Source organism: Gouania willdenowi, chromosome 24 (genome assembly GCF_900634775.1).
Source record: "Gouania willdenowi chromosome 24, fGouWil2.1, whole genome shotgun sequence".
NCBI lineage: Eukaryota > Metazoa > Chordata > Actinopteri > Blenniiformes > Gobiesocidae > Gouania > Gouania willdenowi.
Window position 1 is genome coordinate 24,599,544 of NC_041066.1, and position 19,450 is coordinate 24,618,993.

The 19,450-nt window shown below is 35.4% G+C and overlaps 1 protein-coding gene across 1 annotated transcript in view; it reads left to right on the plus strand.

Moving 5' to 3' along the window:
• Window positions 1-17,237, plus strand: part of LOC114457548 (exostosin-1-like) — a 140,100-nt gene extending 122,863 nt beyond the window's left edge. The window contains exons 10-13 of the mRNA XM_028439491.1: window positions 4,876-4,965; window positions 13,833-13,993; window positions 14,061-14,232; window positions 16,172-17,237. Of these exons, the coding sequence (XP_028295292.1) occupies window positions 4,876-4,965; window positions 13,833-13,993; window positions 14,061-14,232; window positions 16,172-16,357 (609 nt within the window). The 3' untranslated portion in view covers window positions 16,358-17,237. The remainder of the gene's footprint in view (window positions 1-4,875; window positions 4,966-13,832; window positions 13,994-14,060; window positions 14,233-16,171) is intronic.
• The last annotated feature ends 2,213 nt before the right edge of the window (window positions 17,238-19,450 follow it).

A 19,450-nucleotide genomic window follows, 5' to 3' on the forward strand; every position in this document is an offset into this window, starting at 1 on the left:
TTGTAGTCATTTTGTGTGTTTTAGAATCATTATGTGAATTTTATACATTTTTAACAGTGATTTTCTGCATTTTTGTAGTGGTTTTGTGTGTTTATATATTCATTTACTGCTTTTTTGTGTGTTTTAGTTGACATTATGTCAATGTTTCAGTCATTTTATACATTTTTAAAACTAATTTTGTGTCTTTTTGTTAATGTTTTGTGTGTTTTATTAATCATTTTCTGCATTTTTGTCAATATTTTTTGTTTTCATTGAAATTATGTGAATGTTTCTGTCATTTTGTACATTTTTAACAGTCATTTTCTGGATTTTTGTTGTCATTTTGTGTGTTTTAGAATCATTTTGTGTGTTTTAGTCATCATTACGTTCTCTTTAAGGAGTCCTTTTCTGCATGTTTCTGTCATTTTCTATGTTTTTAAGACTTTTGTCGTCGTTCGATAGCTTTCTGACATTATGTGAATGTTTCAGTCATTCTATATGTTCTTGACTGTAATTGATTATTTTTGCTGTCATTTGTGTACTTTTTCAGTTATTTTATGTGGTTTTGTTAACATTTTTAACAGTCATTTTGTGTATTTTTGTTGTAGTTTTCTGTTTTTTTTAATCATTTTGTGTGGTTTTGTTGACATTATGTGAATGTTTGTGTCATTTTTTTACGTTTTTAACTATAATTGTGTATTTTTGTGGTTGTTGTGTATGTTTTTAGAATCAATAATAATAATAATAATACTTATAATAATAATCCAAAGCATTGATACAAAGGAAATAAGAACAGTTCCACCTCTATTGTGTCCTTCCATCTTATTAATTATGAGGGTGAAATCTGTTACTGTGGTCCAGGAGGACTCCTGTCCTGCATGTGTCACATGTCTCCTGTATATGTGTTGCTTCATACTCATGTATAGACATATAAATGCAGATTAGGAGCATTCCACTAATGACATTAGGCAGCCATCCAACACAAACATCTACTGCTGCCAACACTTTCCTCTCTCAACACAAACACTTATTCACGTTTTCTCTGCGCTGTCAAATGAATTGGGGGGAAATGAGAGGATTTGTGTTGGGTTTGCCTTTGATGTTACGCTTAACTTAAGGATTAATTTCCACATTAACCTTGTGGTTATTTGTGACTTTATTTGTGGAATATTTTTTCCTAATATCCCCAGAGCGACGTCCCTGTTAGCATGTCGCACACAGGATTTAATACGGAAAAGTAAAGTGGTGTGAATTGGATGTAAATGTAGATTTTAATAAACACTGTAATCTTAGCCAGAGGTTCTCAACCTTGGGGTCGCCAGATGCCTTCAAGAAACTAACAATATATATTTTTTAATGATTTGAGCACATTTTTACAAATTTTACCCTTTTTCTGCAACTACACCAAACTTTCCCTATTTTAACCTATTTTCATCACTTTTTCTTGCCATATTTTTTCTCCTTTTCATTCATTTTTGCAACATTACTCACATTTCTGCACATTTTTTCCATTCCAAGACATGTTCAGCACTTTTAAACCCTTTCCACCACTAATGTCACATATGTTGACCATAATTGTCACTTTTAACAATACTCATCATTATTTCATGATTATTTTTGCCAGTTTAAACTAATTGTTCCAATATTGACACTTTAAACCTTTTTTCTAACTGTTTTTATTCACTCTAATTTGCAACTTTTAACCAATTTCTGTGGTTTTTAAAATCCCATTTCACCATCTTTTCAACTATTTTTGGTCACTTTGAACCATTTTATTAGTGATTAAAACCATGATTTCCATCTTTAAGATGATTATAATAATAATAATAAACGTTCCTGGATAACAGTGGATATTATTCAGATGAATAAATAAATGTGGTTATCACAGATTCATAGAACAATAGACCATCATTTTACTGACTTTATGGATGGACCCCAAAAATCTCTCCCCTTTATTCCCCTTATAGATGGTCCTGTCTCCACATGACTGTTCTTCAATGTTCATGTTCAGCTACAGTGGGGGTCCCCGCTCTCTGGGACCTTTATTTTGACGGGTCACGGCCTGAAAAAGGTTGAGAACCACTGTTTTAAACAAAGTCAAGATTGATTTCAGAATAAAAACTGCACAGACAAGCAAAAATGTGAGTAGAAAGCAGATGCACTCAGCATTACAAAGTAGAAATGCTCATATTACTGAGGCACTGCAGGTCAGTGAGGCGAGAGACATCACTGTTGTCATCACAGCGGGAACAAACGCACACAGAACACTTAGGAAAAACACACCAGAGAGCATCTGTTCTCCGCCGCCGCCGCCACACACTAATTATGAGAACAAACAAACACATGTATGTGTGTGTGTGTGTGTGTGTGCGTGCGTGTGCGCGCGCACGGCTTCAGCGGAAACATTTGTTTCCTTTTTCAAACAACAGACATTATCATGAAAACAAACAGATGCAGTTAACGTTTAAACTATGGGATTACAGTGAAGAAAAGGTGTTATCTGTTTGTTTTAAAATGATGAGGAATCGTGTGACAGACGGAAAACAAACCATTTCCCACTTTTGTGAAATTTCATAAATAGTCATCAGGCGATATCTTTTGCAAATTAAATTGAAAAATGGAAGCAATTTCAACAGAGTCACACTTTGGTTTCACATTATGAAATATGATTGTCCTTTGATTACTCCTTTAAGGAGCTGTTACAAGTAAAAACAACACCGCACCACGTATTTACTCCCATTATAAAGTATTGTTTTTTCTATTGGCAGTTTGTATGCAGATAAAAGTCATGAATAAACATCTGTGAACGCGCATTTGCTTATGTTTTAGTTTATGGTGAATTAATGTCTGTGGGTTTAGGTTTCCTGTTTGTTTCAACACACCCTGTTTTGTCCCTATGTGTGTGCTGCTCCCTCCTGTTTCCACTAAGGTGTGCCTCGTCTGCTGATTGCCTCCCTCCACTATTTAAGGAGTGTCTGAACACACAATTCAGTCGAAAAGCAAATGAAGTAAACAAAAAAATAAAAAAGACATTTTGAATACACAAAAACACACAAAATTATTTTAAAAAAACAAACACAAATACAAAAAAATTACTGTCAAAAATGACAGAAACATTCACACAGTGACAACAAAAATACATAAAATTACTGTTAAAAACCTATAAAATGACAGAAGGATTCACATAATTTCAACAAAAACACAAAATAACAACAGAAATGAAGAAAATGATTATGAAAACACACAAAATGACTGTTAAAAATGTAACCGTGACAGAAACATTTAAATAATGTCAACAAAAATAAACATGACTCAAAAAACACAAAATTATTTTAAAAACGTACAAAACGACAACAAAAATACTGAAAACAACTGTTAAAAACATATATATGACAACAAAAACACAAAAAATGATTCTAAAATGTACTAAATGTTGTTTAATTCTACTTCCTGGTGTGTGTGTGTGCGTGTGCGTGCGTGTGCGTGTGTGTTTTTAAAAGCTCACCTGAACCTTTCCTCTGCACAGATCTGAGGTGTGTTCAGCTGAATAATTCACACTTTAATTACAAGTCTATTTCTCCATCTTTAGGCTAATGGAACGAGGGAACGGTCACACACTGAATGGATAAAGACTCACACAAAAAGCCATTAAACGATCTCGCTGATCGATAGACACACAGCCGAGGGTGAAAGACAACGCTTGTTTATTTATCACAAAGCCCTTACAAAATAAAAGCTCCAGAAAGTTTATTTTCTTGTCTTTTTATATACTTTTTAAAAGTAGTAAATTACATTTTGATGATGATATTTATTTGTTCTTGTCTGTCTTCAAACATATAAAATACAAAGAATAAACATTCATTTTAACAACCACAAATGGAATTTTCTGAAGCAACTCAATAACAGCACTATTCATTAGCTTATTAATTTATGTTTCAATAGAAGCAAAATATTTAGTTTTTTAAAGATTTTAAAGAAACAGACAGTGAGCTCATCTTCTTAGAACATTTGTTCATAACTTACTTTGTTCAAAAATATAAATCATACTTTCCTTCTCTTTGTTTAAAAAGTGATTTAATACCGTAAGGAACGCTTTTATTTCTAACGCTTAACTTGACTAAATCTGTAAGTTTTGTTCATTATTATGTGCTTGGAATAAATAAAATTAAAATTAAAATAATAATAATAATAATAATTAATTCATTAAATAAATACAAATTCTAATTGAAAAAAATTAAAAATAATAAGAATAAATAAAAAATATATAAATAAAAATTTTAAAAAAGTAGGAGCCTGGATTTCCACTTTATGTATTATTCTTAATGCTTTATTTTGTAATTTGATTAATGGATCTACATGTATTTTACATGTATTACCCCAGTAAGGCAATATAAAAGTGGAATAAAGCAACTTCAGACACGCATGTATAATGCCAATAGTTTTATTTTATTTTTTTCTAATATGTTCTACATGCTCATTATCTATGATGATGTTCCATTCAAACCCAACTTTAAAGTATAATCTGTTTTATAATCTAAAATATCCATTTTCTTTCCTTTTCATTTAAGGAAAGTTTGTTTTTCTTAAACCATTTTTTTGAATTTTATCAATTCATTTTCTACTAATGAAAATAAATTATTAATATCTTGTCCTCAACAAAATGTGTTTGTGTCATCAGAAAAAACATAACTTCAAAATTTGGGACACTTTGCAAATATCATTTAAATATATTATAAACAGCTATAGGACCCAAAACTGAGCCTTGTGGAATTCCACAAGATAATGTTTTTTTTTTTGGTTCTGATTTTATTCCCTTAATGTCTTTATACTGAAATCTATTGTTAAAATAGCTAGTTAGCTTAATGCTAACCCTCTCATGTTATTTCTTCTCTGCAGACGATGAGCAGTCGGTTTTTCCCTCACAGCGTCATCGTCACTGATGCCGTCCTCAGCCTGGACGAAGACTCGTTGCTCTCCACCAATGAGGTGAGACCATTTACTTTTTACTTTAACTTTTATTCATTTCTGCTCGTGAGGGGGGCTCGTGACTGCCAGTTTATTTACCTGAATTCTGAAATAAATAACACAAAATAACCTGAATATTATTCAGAATCAAAGATTAAAGTGGCTTCAGCATCATAAAAACAGTTTTGTTTAGCCCTCAGAATGTTTCCTTACAGCCTAAATACTAAAACTAGCAACAATGTATAACTTAAACACACAAAACCTTCTATAATAAATAAATGAAGGCAATCTGAATTCAGAATCAGAATGTTTTATTGCCATTGTTGATGAACAGAATTCCCAACTAGGAATTAGCTTTGGCTTAAAAATGTGGAAATAAAAAAATAAGGCATGCAATATTATGTTTGTGATAACAATATAATATATTACTAAATATAATATAATATATATACAATAAACATGTCATCAGTGCAGGTTATTAAGGATATGATTTATAAAGTGACCAGAATTATAAAGTGTGAAGTTTGTGGAGTAAAGTGACCAGGGTTTGAAGCAGCGAGTTACATATTTAGAATTAACATTCAGAATAAATATTGACCAACTTTGCTTTGCAAAAACTGCTATAAAACAACCATAAATGATGTGCATAAAAAGCACAAAACAGCTGCTCCAAGATTAAACTGAGCCATTTTTCAACCTTAGCACAACTTAATAGTTGCAGCTTAACATAATGTAAAGTAAGCTGTGTGTATTCATAACTACACATTCTGCTGTTGTATATGCTTATAAAATAATTTTTTTTTAGCGACACAATGCAATGCATAGGACATGCTAACAGGCTTACATTGTTAGCGGTGACTCAGCAGTAGTGACAGGCTGCATATTTACAACATTATGCCGACCAATGGCTTTGCATGTATCTTTTGGAGACAGATTGGTAAAATGTTTCCACTGTGAGAAACTCGTCTTGCTCTCGCATTGACTCGCCATGATTAGCGTACGTTGTAGTAAACACAGACACGCCCACAATGCTGCATCTTCTTCTGTTTTACCGTGGTTGGCACGGCATCCCGCTAAAATATGTAGCACCACTGTAAACAGGAAGTACACTGCAGCTAGCAAAGTAACGGACAGACGCACCATATTATAACGGTAACTGACTTTATTTCTTTAAAAATATTGCGTTAGAGTACTAGTTACTGTCTTAAGTAATGTTGGGGCTGTAACGCGTTATTTATTGTAAAGTGTTTCCGCCCAACACTGGTCATCACTCATCCATTCCATCATTATGCTCTGTTTATGTTTTTTCACAGAATTCTGAGTAAAACGTTGTAATGAGACATAATGGGGGACTTGATCCACTGCCTTATATTGTCTGACAGAACAGGTCCATATATGGTCGTTATCCAAGCCCTGACTCAGCGTTTTCATTAAAAAGCAAATGTTTGCGTTAAGACGAGTATTTAATTCATCATCCCGGTGAAAAATGGTGACAAAGGGACCTGGACGTCACACAACGGTGACACTACATCATCAAAGCCGTTCCAAGTGTCCAACTTGTTCTTTATAGATTTCCAACCGGTGAAATATTGGCTCCATTATGGATCGTGCGACCCTTAGAGATCAAGAGATCCAATACGTCTCTAAACCCGGCGATGTTTTATTGATCGCAGCAAGTCAATGTTCACCTTTTTATGATCCCGCAGCAATCCAGGCTGGATTCTTCAGCTCAGATTTAACGGCTGCTTTTATAGAAGGAAGATGTCAGAGAGTGTGAGGTGGGCTTCCTAACCCTCAGCTCTAATTGGCCTTTTTAATACGACCTTATTGAAAGAAGATGAAACATGTCAAGTGACGAAGTGCGTGCGTGCGTGCGAGGGAGAACATTAGAATTTTAATAGGACTTTCATCCCACAATGCGGCGCTGGAAGAATAGCTGCGCCAACTTCATAATTACATTGTTTCAGCTCATTAAATGTGTGATGATTCCATGTAGAGAGATTAAAGGACTCCAAGAGCCGCCGTCTCTCGTTCGGTGGCCGAGCATGCGGCGCGTTTATGCCCGTTGGAAGATATTTGCAATATGGCGAATATGGAAGTACGTGTGGATGCTCCTATCACACATGATGTTTAATTATCCATGGTTAATGACAAGAAGCTGCATTTTTTTTGTAATCGTGGCGTTTTTTTATTAGTAAGCATTGGGTCGCCTTTATTTATCGACCACGAGATCACACGCTGGTTTTTGTATTTCTGAGCTTTTGAAACTCTTAAAGGGGCAGTATTATGAAAAAAAAAAAAACTTTATAATGGTTTAGCTACAGTGATATACATTCCTTTAGCCTCATTCAGAGGAACAAAGTGTAAAAACTTTGTTATTCCACATTTTGTAAAAAATCAGCTCCAAATGGGACAGTTGGATTTTTGCCCCCATCTGATGTCATAAGGCAGAGACTCCTCCTCCTGACAATCCTGGCTCCTCCTACCCTATAAGAATATAAGCTCCTCCCTCTCAAACTACCTCACAGGTAAAACAAACAGCGACGTCAGGTTGATATTACAGGTAATATCTTTACGTTCAGTTTATAGATAAACTGAAGAGCGCTCACAACAGTTTCACTTTTAGTAGCCGTCATATTGCCTTAAATTACCGTTATGGGATGATCTGATGTGTTTGTGACCCAATGCGACGTAGCGGTTGGACGACGCCCACTCATGCATATGCATGAAGGCCCTAAAAACAGCCTGTTTTTAGGAGCGCTCTGAAAGTGACTTTTCAGAGGCTAAAACTCCAGAAAACAGGCGAGTTTGTTAAAATAAACCTCAAATACTTTGTTGTTGGGGTTCTTAGAACAAATGTAGCATAATAACAGTGGTCCCTAACCTGGGGGTCCCACAGGCTCGAGGCCTTGTCTAATCTGAGGCTATGACGTTGTCAAAATAAAAAAAAAACATAATGAGGTAAAAGTAAAGTTTTACATTATTTAATTTATTTTGACCTTTTGCTAGTTTGAAGTCTTTTTGTCATTGAACGTTTACATTCATTAGTTATTTGCTAATAACACATTTAAATAACAATGAACTTTTTCTCCAGTGTGTCTTAAATAATGCGAAACGTAAACTATAACACAGTAAAGGAACTGAGGACAAAAACAAAAACAAAAAAATTCCCGTATTTTATTATGGTGAGATGGGAAAATTGTTCTTTTCAAAATAAGAGCACATATATGAGGACGCTGCTGTTTTTTTTTTTTTTTTGGCACCAAAATATATGAATTATCTCTATATTTTCCGACTCACTGATATATGTAATATGTGTGATATATTTGCAGTGATTTCTGCAGATGACAAGCCTTGTTTTGCCATTTCAAAAATAATTTTTGAGTATGGTTACAAAGAAATTTTAAACAGCTGCAAAAATATTGAGATAATTCATATATTTTGGTGCCAGAAAAACAGCAGCGTCCTCATATATGTGCTCTTATTTTGAAAAGAACAACTTCTGGTCACACCATAATAATAGGTGTTTTTTTTTGCTTCTGGTATTTCTGTTTTTTTGTTTTAGAAACAAATATTGAAAATCAAACGATTTTTAAATGTTTGTTTATCCCTTCTTGACCCTGAAAATAAAATATGCCTTTAATTTCAATTAATCATTCGTTTTTGATTTATTTTTCTGAACGGAAAATTCAGCGACCAAAACATGCACTGACCTGGCTTCACTATGTTTGATTCAAAACTAAAAAATGTAGGTTTTGAGATTAAATTCTATTTGTTTGGCCAACTACTTATTATTTGTTCAGGACATTTATCAATATTTATTGTGACTTTAATGTTTGCGTTCTACTAACTAAAAATGACAGAGTCAAAGTTTTTGCTTCATAATAAATAATAAATCAACGTAAAAAACGTAAAATCTCCAAACCTGAGGTAGATGCAGCTGCAGCACGCGTGAAGAATAAAATGTCTGACCAGGAAGTCCCTGAAACCGTGCGTTAGAGACCCCGTGACCTATTATATCTTTTATATATATATATATATATATATAAGTCAAACACCTGAGTTGAGCCTTAAAAATACAATTTATCTTATAACCAACTTCATAAATCACCTAAAACCAACTTTTCACAACAAATTTAAAAACATAGTTGGGATTTCTATATTACATAGTTTACAGCACAACAATACATGTTTTGTTGACTTTACTCTTGATAAGCGCTGGGAGAACTGCAGCGAACACTTCTATATCTGCAGTAGCTGCTTCTAACTTTACTCCCTTCTTCATCTGAGACACAGCACTCCAGAACAGCTGGAGACTCCTTCAGGGGACGCCCAACGCATCCCAAAAACACTCTGAAGTCTCCTCTCTATCTGAGAACATTGGACACACTAAACCCAAATGTCAGCAGAGATTTGTGGCTGCCGTCGCTGGAGTGACCTCAGATCAATTGTGGCCTTGTAGAATCTATTAGTATGTGTCCCACACTCACACTTAGCTGTGTTTTCATCCCTTCAGAGGACGTTACTCTGCTTTTTATTCATATTGTGGTGACGCGTTGACTTGCATTCATTAAGGGCAACCTGTCCAGCCTTTAAGATGTACAAAAATAGCAGCAGCAATCTATGACTCTGTGATCTGGATGTCTCTGCATAACATGCAAACAGATCAGTCCATCACAGGGGTGGACTGGCCATCTGGTATACCGGGCATCGTCGACCCGAAGTGGACCGGTCTGCTACTTTTTTAGTGAGTGGCTGTAGACATGGTAACAGGTAGCCAAAAAAAATGGTTCAGAAGTGGCAAGAAAAGAGTAAAAAGTGACTAAAATGGGTCAAAAGCAGTGAAGAATGGCCAAGAAATGGTCAAATAAAGAGGAACCATGTGGTATGTAATGATGAAGAGTAGCTTTAATGGGCAAAATGTGGCAAACAATAGTAAAAAAACGGCAAAAAATTCAGAACAAAAAGAGGCAAAATGTAGGAAAAAAGGAAACAAGTGGGATTTATTGGGCTAAAGTAGCTTATTTGGATGAAAAGTGGCCCCCAAAAAAATTAAAGAAAGGACAAAATTGGATAAAAGCATTAAAAAAAACTTGCAAAAATGATGAATTCATGTTGGGTGTGGGATACATATGTATGTGTATATACGTATATATGCATATGTGTGTATCCATAAAATGAAGAGTCCGTCCTTAAGACTGCTCTACTGTAAAGTGCCTTGAGATACCATTGGTTATGATTTGGCGCTATACAAATAAAAGATTGATTGATTGATTGACAAAAAATAGAAAAAAAAAAGAGATATTTATTGGCAAAAGGAGCTAAAGCTTGAAAAAAGGAAAAAAATGGGACAAAATAAACAAGTAAAAAGAGGTTAAAAAGTTTTCTCTTTTAAGGTTTTCTGTGTGAATAATAATTCAAATGAAGGCATAAAGAGCCACATGTTGAGAATCACTGACTTAGTAATAGTGATATTGTAGTGGGATCATCTGGATAGAAAATGCCAGGGATGAATTATTGTTACAGTCCAACCCTGGTTCAGCACATGATGTGATTTATTTAGCATGTTTGATTATTATTAAAACCATGTTAAACATTTGTTCCTCTTCTATACATCCATATTTTTTGACTTCATTTATATTCTAACGCACAAAATAATACCAGCAATATATTTAATTTAGCACGTTTGTAATCATAGGAAAATATCTGGAACAGGAGATGCAAATACTGTAGATACATTTTAATGGTCTCTGTAGAAGGTTTAATACATTTATTATGAATGAATATGTTTATTAGGGGATGCCACCTCTTTCTGTTTAGCAGTTATTAATAATTCATTATAGGTCAGAGTGTGAATTTACTCTACTATAGTAAAACAATATTAATCCATAAACCACAGACAAATAGTTCAGTTTAAACATCAAATGGTGTTTGCTAACTTTATTCTCCTCTTCCTCTAATGCAGTGGTTTTCAAACTTGGGGTCATGACCCCATGTGGGGTCGCCTGGAGATTTAAATGGGGCTCGTCCGAAATGTCCAGTAATTACATTTTTTTTAAAAGTTATTGATTAGTTTTCAAACGAAAACACAACACACAATGTTAAACACGTATTCTGTACTTTCACTTTCTAGAATATAAATCTAGTTTAAATAAAATGCAGCGTAAATCAGAATTATTTTATTTTTTCCAGGGGGAAATTACTCGTGTTACAGAGGCTGAAGAAATGTTACAAATAAAAAAAATAAACACTAAACAAAGAAAGATAAGATCAATAATATTAACAATACAAATATACAATTGCACAACTATAATACAGATACTGTACAACAATCAAAGCTGTCCACAAGTCCTGGTTTACTCTGTATTTGTAACAGTATAACAAACATAATTAAAAACAAATAGTGGAAGAAAAAAAGAGTCCCTTTGGGCTCCCTAGAAATTTGTGATGTAAAAATTGAGGTCGCTATGCAAAAAAGGGTCCAACGTGTTACTCGCGGCAACGCTGCGTTCCTACTCGGGTTAGCGAGCGCAAAAAAATGAGTGCGTTTTGCTTTGGCAATCTGAGTAAATCACGTATAAAATGTGAACAGAGATTAGAGCTTTAGTTTGAATTCAGAATGTTGATGTTCATGTGACGAGTAGATATCACACACACACACACACACACACACACACACACATCTCCCACTTGTTTTTGTTTTTGTGGCTGCGTATAATCCAGGCTCTCATTACGCACTGATCCCTTCACTCTCCGCTGTGTTTCTCCCCGTGTTTGTGAGATTTCGATCAGAGGTTCTGTCGTCTGAGACGAGCTTTCTCAAGGACACCAGGTGCACGGACTGTGTTGGAGCAGCAGACAGACAGTGTGTGAGAGGAGAATGTAAATAATTACTGCTTGTACTCAATTAGAAATAATCACATGATATTCTTTCCTTAGCTTCCCACGGTGTTTCCCTCTGGTGCATTCTGGTATTTCAATTAATCCATCAGCGTGTAGTTTACTCCCCACAGTTTGTGTTTTTAAGTAAAGATGACACAATTAGAAATAAAGCTGCTGGAGACGACATTTTTAATCAAATAAAGACATAGTGTAGGTCTAATGGAACAATAATGAATAGAACATCATTTGATCTGCACTGTAAACATTCGGTTTGTTGACATTGTTGGAAAAACTTGGTGCATTGCATTCTGGGATGTGGAGTCCTCTAGACCAGTAGTTCTCACACTTTTTTGGCTCTAGTCCCCCTTTGTCCCACTTCTATATGCTTATAAAACTATTTAAAATCATCTATAGATCATAACAATGGAATAATGATGGATTTTAAAGAATATCATTTTGTATAAATAAACAGTATTTAATGCAGTGGTTCACAAACTTTTTGTGGATCGTGACCCCATTTTGATATCAAGAATTTCTGGTGACCCCAAAGACTTTTTTTTGTTTTTTACTAAAATTAGTTTTTGATCATGTTTGAGCTCAGATTTTTATTTTTTATTTTACTGCATTATAGTTGAACTACATTTATGTTTTATAAAGTGAAAGTATTAAAATACAGCTGTTTAACATTATGTTGTGTTTTAATTTAAAAAAAAAAAAATCTATCTTAATTTTTCAGAGAATTCAGGCGACCCTACGTGGAATCCCGACCCCAAGGTTGAAAAACACTGATTTAGTGGCTCTAGTTTTTATCATTTCCAGTCATCACACGCCTCAAATCTGTTCATTTTCCACATGTTTCTCCCTACGTCACATCCCTGGTCGTCAGGTATGACCATAACACCAACACTGTAACCAGTAAAATAGTATAAAAGTGATATTTTAAGAGCTTTTAAGACACATGAGAAATAAAGTAAAAAAGACTCACATATACACATTTTATTCCCACATTTCAGGGATTTTCAGAGACGCTTCATTGTGTTACTGACAAAACTTCCTGTTAACTTCAAAACAAGAGCCCTATTTACAAAAGAGTTATAAAAAAAAAAAACTAATGGAAGACAAGAAGAGATGCTTTTATTTTGAAAAGGGGATTAAAGGAAAACAAACTTTCAAGATTTATTTAATAACCTAATGCTGATCTGATCTGAGGTAGGAGCAAAATGTGCATAATATTAAAATGAATCTGTAGTCAGAAGAGCAGTCTCCTGATTGGCTGTTAGTAACGTTGAGGTCAATTACATTTTTCAGTTACAATTACGTTTTCAATTACTCATGTTTAATTACAGTTCAATTACGGTTACAGTGACCAGCATTTTTTCCAATTACAGTTAATATGCAATTATTTTTTATCCTCAGAAAGTCAATTACATATACGTTGTCAATTACTAAAGTTCAATTACAATTAATCACAATTACTGAGCATGAAATTAACAACGGGTTAGCTTTCTGTTAGCATCTCTAATGCTAACGGGTCCTAAATCAGCTGTAAAATACACTAACAACTATTATGTATCATGTAAAATTATTTCCTATCTATTGATTACGTTGTTGGGCCTCCTAATCAATAAGAATATTATTATTAGTATTGTTGGTGTGGGCGTCTGAGCCTTTTTTGTGTCAGTATAGATTTATATGTGTTTTTTAGATGGTAAAGTGTTATTATAATAATCATTAACTACATACAACTCCGTTATCTGAACTCAATTACAATTTAATTACTAATACAACAGCAACAGTTTTTTAAAATTACAATTACGATTATAATTCTGCTATAAATGTAATTAATTATCAATTGCACAATTACAGTTGTACTTGACCCCAGCCCTGGCTGATAGAGATTGTCGTTATAAAGCTGTATTTTTTCTCTCAGGCTAAAGACTATTTTCGGGGGTTGGCCATCTTGGTTTTTCCTTGTCATTTCTCACTTCCTGCTCTTTTCTGTTCAGGTGGACTTTGCCTTCCTGGTGTGGCAGAGTTTCCCTGAGCGTATCGTGGGTTATCCAGCCAGGAGCCACTACTGGGACGGCTCCAGATCACGCTGGGGTTACACCTCTAAGTGGACCAACGACTACTCCATGGTTCTCACAGGAGCTGCTTTCTACCACAGGTAAACAAACGACGGCCCTAACCACCTCTAGTCTGACCTCTGATGACCTTTGATCCCCCGCTGACAGGTACTACCACCACATGTTCACCCACTACGTCCCGGCCGGCCTGCTCACCATGGTGGACCGCTTGGCCAACTGTGAGGACATACTGATGAACTTCCTGGTGTCTGCGGTTACCAAGCAACCACCAATCAAAGTCACACAGAAGAAGCAGTACAAAGAGACCATGATGATCCAGGTAAGACAAGGACTAGAAGATGATACAATCTAACAATGAAGAGGAACCAGAATAAGTTTTAGTGAGAAAGTAAAGCGTGAACGATGAGTAATAATTTATAGTGATATCGTGAAAATGTTTTATAATTAAACACATGAAGGGTGAACATTATCAGAGGTGTAGATAAAATATGCAAAATATATGTATACATATATTGCATTTTTTGATCGTGTACATTCTAAATAACTCATACACTAACAACACACGCCTTAACTTAAGCACTTTAACTGTAACTCTTTATAATACTGCACTTTTGTATTGTTGATTGACTAATTGTATTGTATTTATGTACTTTAAGCTTTAACAATGTTTGTTTTGTGACCTGCCAAGGGACAACAGATGCAAATTAGCATTTTTGCTAACTGGTGCATTTACAATATATATATATATATTTACATTTGTTCATTAATGTGCACTGTCCTTTTCAAATAAACGAATAAAAAAAGTACATACAGTATACAGTATATTTTACTCAAGTAGAAATACTGTTACTTGATTGAGATTGTACTCAAGTACGAGTACAAGTTAGTTATACATAAATACTCACGTACAAGTAAAAAGTAGCTGAATTAATTAGTACTCAAAGTAATAGTTACTAGTTACTTTCACCCCACATGTATTTTTGGTAATAAATCTTGGTACGGTTCCCTTACATACAGTAAACATCTGATATAGAAACGTGAAAAGTAAGCGACCAAATCTACCACAATTGGAACTTAATTTATTTTACCCAAAGGCATCTGTTTAAAATAAAATGTGCATCAAAATGTACAATTATACTGAACAATACGATAGTAAATGGTATGAAATACAATTTATTTAACTTTCTAACACTTGTGAGAACAAGTAAATGGTAACTAACGGTAATTCAAGCCCAAATATGAAAAACAAGCGCTTTTTTATCAAAATTACATTTTTCAAAAAAGTTTATCATTTGCTTCTACAACAGATTCTGATTGTGTTAAGTTCTTAAATTAAAGTAACCACATACATCTATGAAACTTAAAACCATCTAAAAGTCATAGAGGAGTGAGGTAGTTTAACAAGGTCTGATGCTGCGTTCACTGACACCTAGTGACCTGGAGTTTACGTGCTATGCTAATGTTAGCGCAATTAAACAGTTTTTTTTTCCCCGTTAAAAAAACATGATTGAAAAAATTGATTTAGAAATTTATGGGATCAATACGATAATCGCGATGTGAAATATCGCGACGTATCACCGAATCGATTGTTTCCTACACCTTTAGTGTTGATGGACAGCGGAACACGGAGACGTTCCAGTCGTTACATGTGATGGTGAGAGAAACCAGTATCATTGTCCAGCCCTGAGCAACTAAACACTGGCATTTAGCGAGCACAGGGTAGAGGGAGTCGACATTTCCCCCTGAAACTTTGTCAAGTGGATTCTTCCTCTTCACACTTTTAGAAAGTGTTGATGAGATATTTCAGGATGCATTCAGATCCCTCTGAGGTCCTTGTTTTTAACAGCATTGGTTCTCAACCTTTTCAGGCCGTGACCCCCAAAATAAAGGCCCCAGAGAGCTGAAGGTGGTTGAACACAGACATGAACATTGAAGAACTGTCATGTGGAGACAGGACCATAATCTGCAGAACAGAAATTAAAATGTGATGTAGAAGTGTCAGAAATGGGAGAAAAGTAGCTAAAAAGCATTAAAAGAACCAAAAATATGGCAGAAAAAGTGATGAAAATAGGTTAAAATATGGCAAGTTTGGTGTAGTTGCAGAAAAAAGGTAAAAAGGCAAAAATTGGCTCAAATTGTTCTTATTTTCTTGAAGGCATCTGGCGACCACCTCCCATAGTGTCTTGTGACACCAACTGGGGTCTTTACTTCAAGATTGAGAACCCCTGTTTTACATAACTCTCCATTCCTCTCCAAAGGGCTCCAAAGCGTCCCGGTGGGCCGACCCGGACCACTTCGCCCAGCGACAGACCTGCGTCAACGTGTTCAGCCGCTGGCTGGGCTTCATGCCTCTGGTACACTCCCACATGAGGCTGGACCCAGTGCTGTTCAGGGACCAGGTCTCCATGCTGAGGAAGAAATACAGAGACATAGAAAGACTGTGAGTCAGTGAGTGGGAGGACGTCTACGTGGGATTGTTGTGTTTCCGATGGTGAGAGGACACACACGCACATGCACGCACACATGGAACTCTGAGCTAATCGTTTGACTGTGACAAACCAACGAAACATGGAGCGGACAAGGCAATGCATGGTATGAATAAGAACTGTAAAATAATCAGTGTACCCTTCGTTCTTCAGTTATTCCGTTTTAAAACCAAACTAAATAACAAATAAACAGTGTGTTTAGTTTGCTTTACTGACTTAAAACCAAAACAGAAATACAGAAAAATCTAATTTAATCTTTTTCTGTTTTTGGATATGGGAAACTGGGACAAGAGCTTCATGTTTTAATCTCACCACACAGAGAGGACCCACAGACGGGGGCGGACTTTTACTACTGGACTAAAAAAGAGCAACACATACTTTTTGTTTTTTTTAAATGGATGTTACGTAAAACATGCACATGATATGTGATTAAAGGAACCGGTGGTGGTGTAATGACTCTACTGGTGCTCCTCGTTTCTTGTGATCAACTTCTGTGTGTGTTGACGGCTGCCCTTAGTGGCTATAGAGGTATTCATAATAAATATTTTTACTGCCCTCATAAAAGCCTTAATTGTTTTTGCCAAAGTTTGAAATGGTAGCAGTTCTAACATCTATTGTTCCTCACAGTCCATCGTCAGTCACCAGTTCATCTGGATACTATTTAGACCGTAACTCCATAAAACCAACACATAAACGTGAGCAGATTTATAAACATCCATAGAGTGAATGAAAACATGAGCAGAAGCAGAAAACTGCTGAAATAAAACCTAAACAGTCCTATTGTGTGAGGAGACCTGGTCCAGGACCTGTGGAGTGGACTTCAGTTCTAGTTCTAGTTCCCCCGTAAAAACAGAACAAGATTTATTATTTTTAAACAGTAAAACACTGCTTGTCTGGATTTTTTATTTTTCTGTATTTCTGTTTTAGTTCAATCTGTAAAACAAAATAACAACAAAGTTTATTTGTTATTTTGATTTGGTTTTAAAACAAAATAACCAAAGAACGAAGGATACACGGATTTAAAAGATGTTTGTCATCGATGTTTCAGACACTTTGAAGACTTAATGAGTCACGGACAATGAGTTAATGAGGCGAGGATGATGATGTGAACCTGACCTGAGGGCTGTTCCATAAAGTGGGTTATGTTCACCCTCTGAGTATGTTGTGGCTCAAATGAGGGAAACTCTGACTATCCCATTCCTGAAAGCGAGGTATGTTCTTCTCTGAATCTGTAACCATGGTAACATTCTCCATGAACTAAACCTGGTCGTTGGCTGGTTTTGTCTAAGAAACCCTGGGTCTCTACCTGGCTCCGCCCACCAAGGAACACTTTAATGAACCTTAACACTGTTATTTGACACACATTAGTAACATCACAGACACAGACGTGTTCACATCATTACTAATGCTGTGCTGCTTTACTTTGTAAAATGTTAGTTTTCTTTCTAACGTTGTGGATGCAGATCATTTAGTGACAGACACTGAGAGGTTGATCTGCATTAAAACATCTACTGACGTCTGTCGTAAAGTTTCCTGGATACAAATCTGTGGAGAATATAAAGGGAAAAATGTCAATTTAAATGAATACACATTTAAGGTCCGACATTAACTTTACATTGTTTCATACTGTAACACATCTGGATGTATAGTCACGATGGTAAAGTAGGTAAGGAAGCGACCATAAAGCGTGACTAATCACGGGCGATTTAAGCGACTATAGTCACTTAAGTGGCGTTCAGTGTGGACGCACCTTTAGAACAGGCTCATATTCCACAAACAACGGCTTATTTCACCCATCGGGGTGAATAAATCACTCTGTTACGGGTGGTTGCCATGGTAGTTCATGTTATCTTTGCTCAATTGATGATGGCTTTTTATCGCTCTCGTGCACGTAAGTAACGCAAGGTTTACATACTCAGGGTGGATTGACCCGCTTCATACCAGCTGTAATGGAATCAGATAATCAGAGTTTGTTGAACCTCCTTTCTGGAACACACCCCCCTGCAGTCCTGGCTCAGGTCACATGGGAGCTGATGTTCCTCCAAAGCCTCACAGAGACGTGTGTGTTTAAACTCGTGTAGATTCACAGCTAACAGCTCCTGTCTGTATGAAGAACACAATAGAAACAATAAAGACATGGTGTATGTTATACACACACTGCTTGGTTTCCCTTTATTCCATCATTGTGTGTTGTTCTTTATTATTTGGTTATTTTGTTTATTTTTCAGTAATTTTGTGTATTGTTCTGTTGTCTCGTCCTGTGTATTCTGTCATTTTGTCTGTTTTTGTTTGTTTTGGGCCAATTTTGTTGATCTTTTGTGTATTTTTCTGTAGTTTTGTTTTTTGTTTTTCGTTTCTTATTGGATTTTCTTTTTGTCCATGTTTGTTATGGATTTGTGTGTTTTTAGAGTCATTTGTTGCGTATGTAAATAAAGGGCTGCCTTTGATCACATGTGGTTGAAGTGAGAAGAAGAAGAAGAAGAAGAAGAAGAAGAAGAAGAAGAAGAAGAAGAAGAAGAAGAAGAAGAAGAAGAAGAAGAAGAAGAAGAAGAAGAAGAAGAAGAAGAAGAAGAAGAAGAAGAAGAAGAAGAAGAAGAAGAAGAAGAAGAAGAAGAAGAAGAAGAAGAAGAATTGCATCAGTCTCACCCAGCTTTAAGAAACTTCACACAGAATGTTCTAGATTAAATCCCCACATGAAGCAGGGCAGGACGTTCCCCTCGTTGCTAAAGCAGCCAATCACAGCCTTTCATGAAGCCTCCTCTTCATCACTTCTGTCACTGTTCATTTGTCGTCTCCTTCATCCATCTTTCATTGATTTGTGCCCTCGCCTCTGTTCTCCACCCCTCCGTCACACGCAATAGTCACAATCATCTGATCATTCTTTGTTTCTGCTCGTCTACCTTTGTTTTTCAGTCTGCTTTGCTTTCTTTACTTAAATAAACTCAGCTTTATTTATAAATCACATTAAAAACTATAAAAAATTATTGATTGATTAATTACTTCATAAATCATCTACCTTCTTCCATCCATACATACATTTCCTTCCGCTTT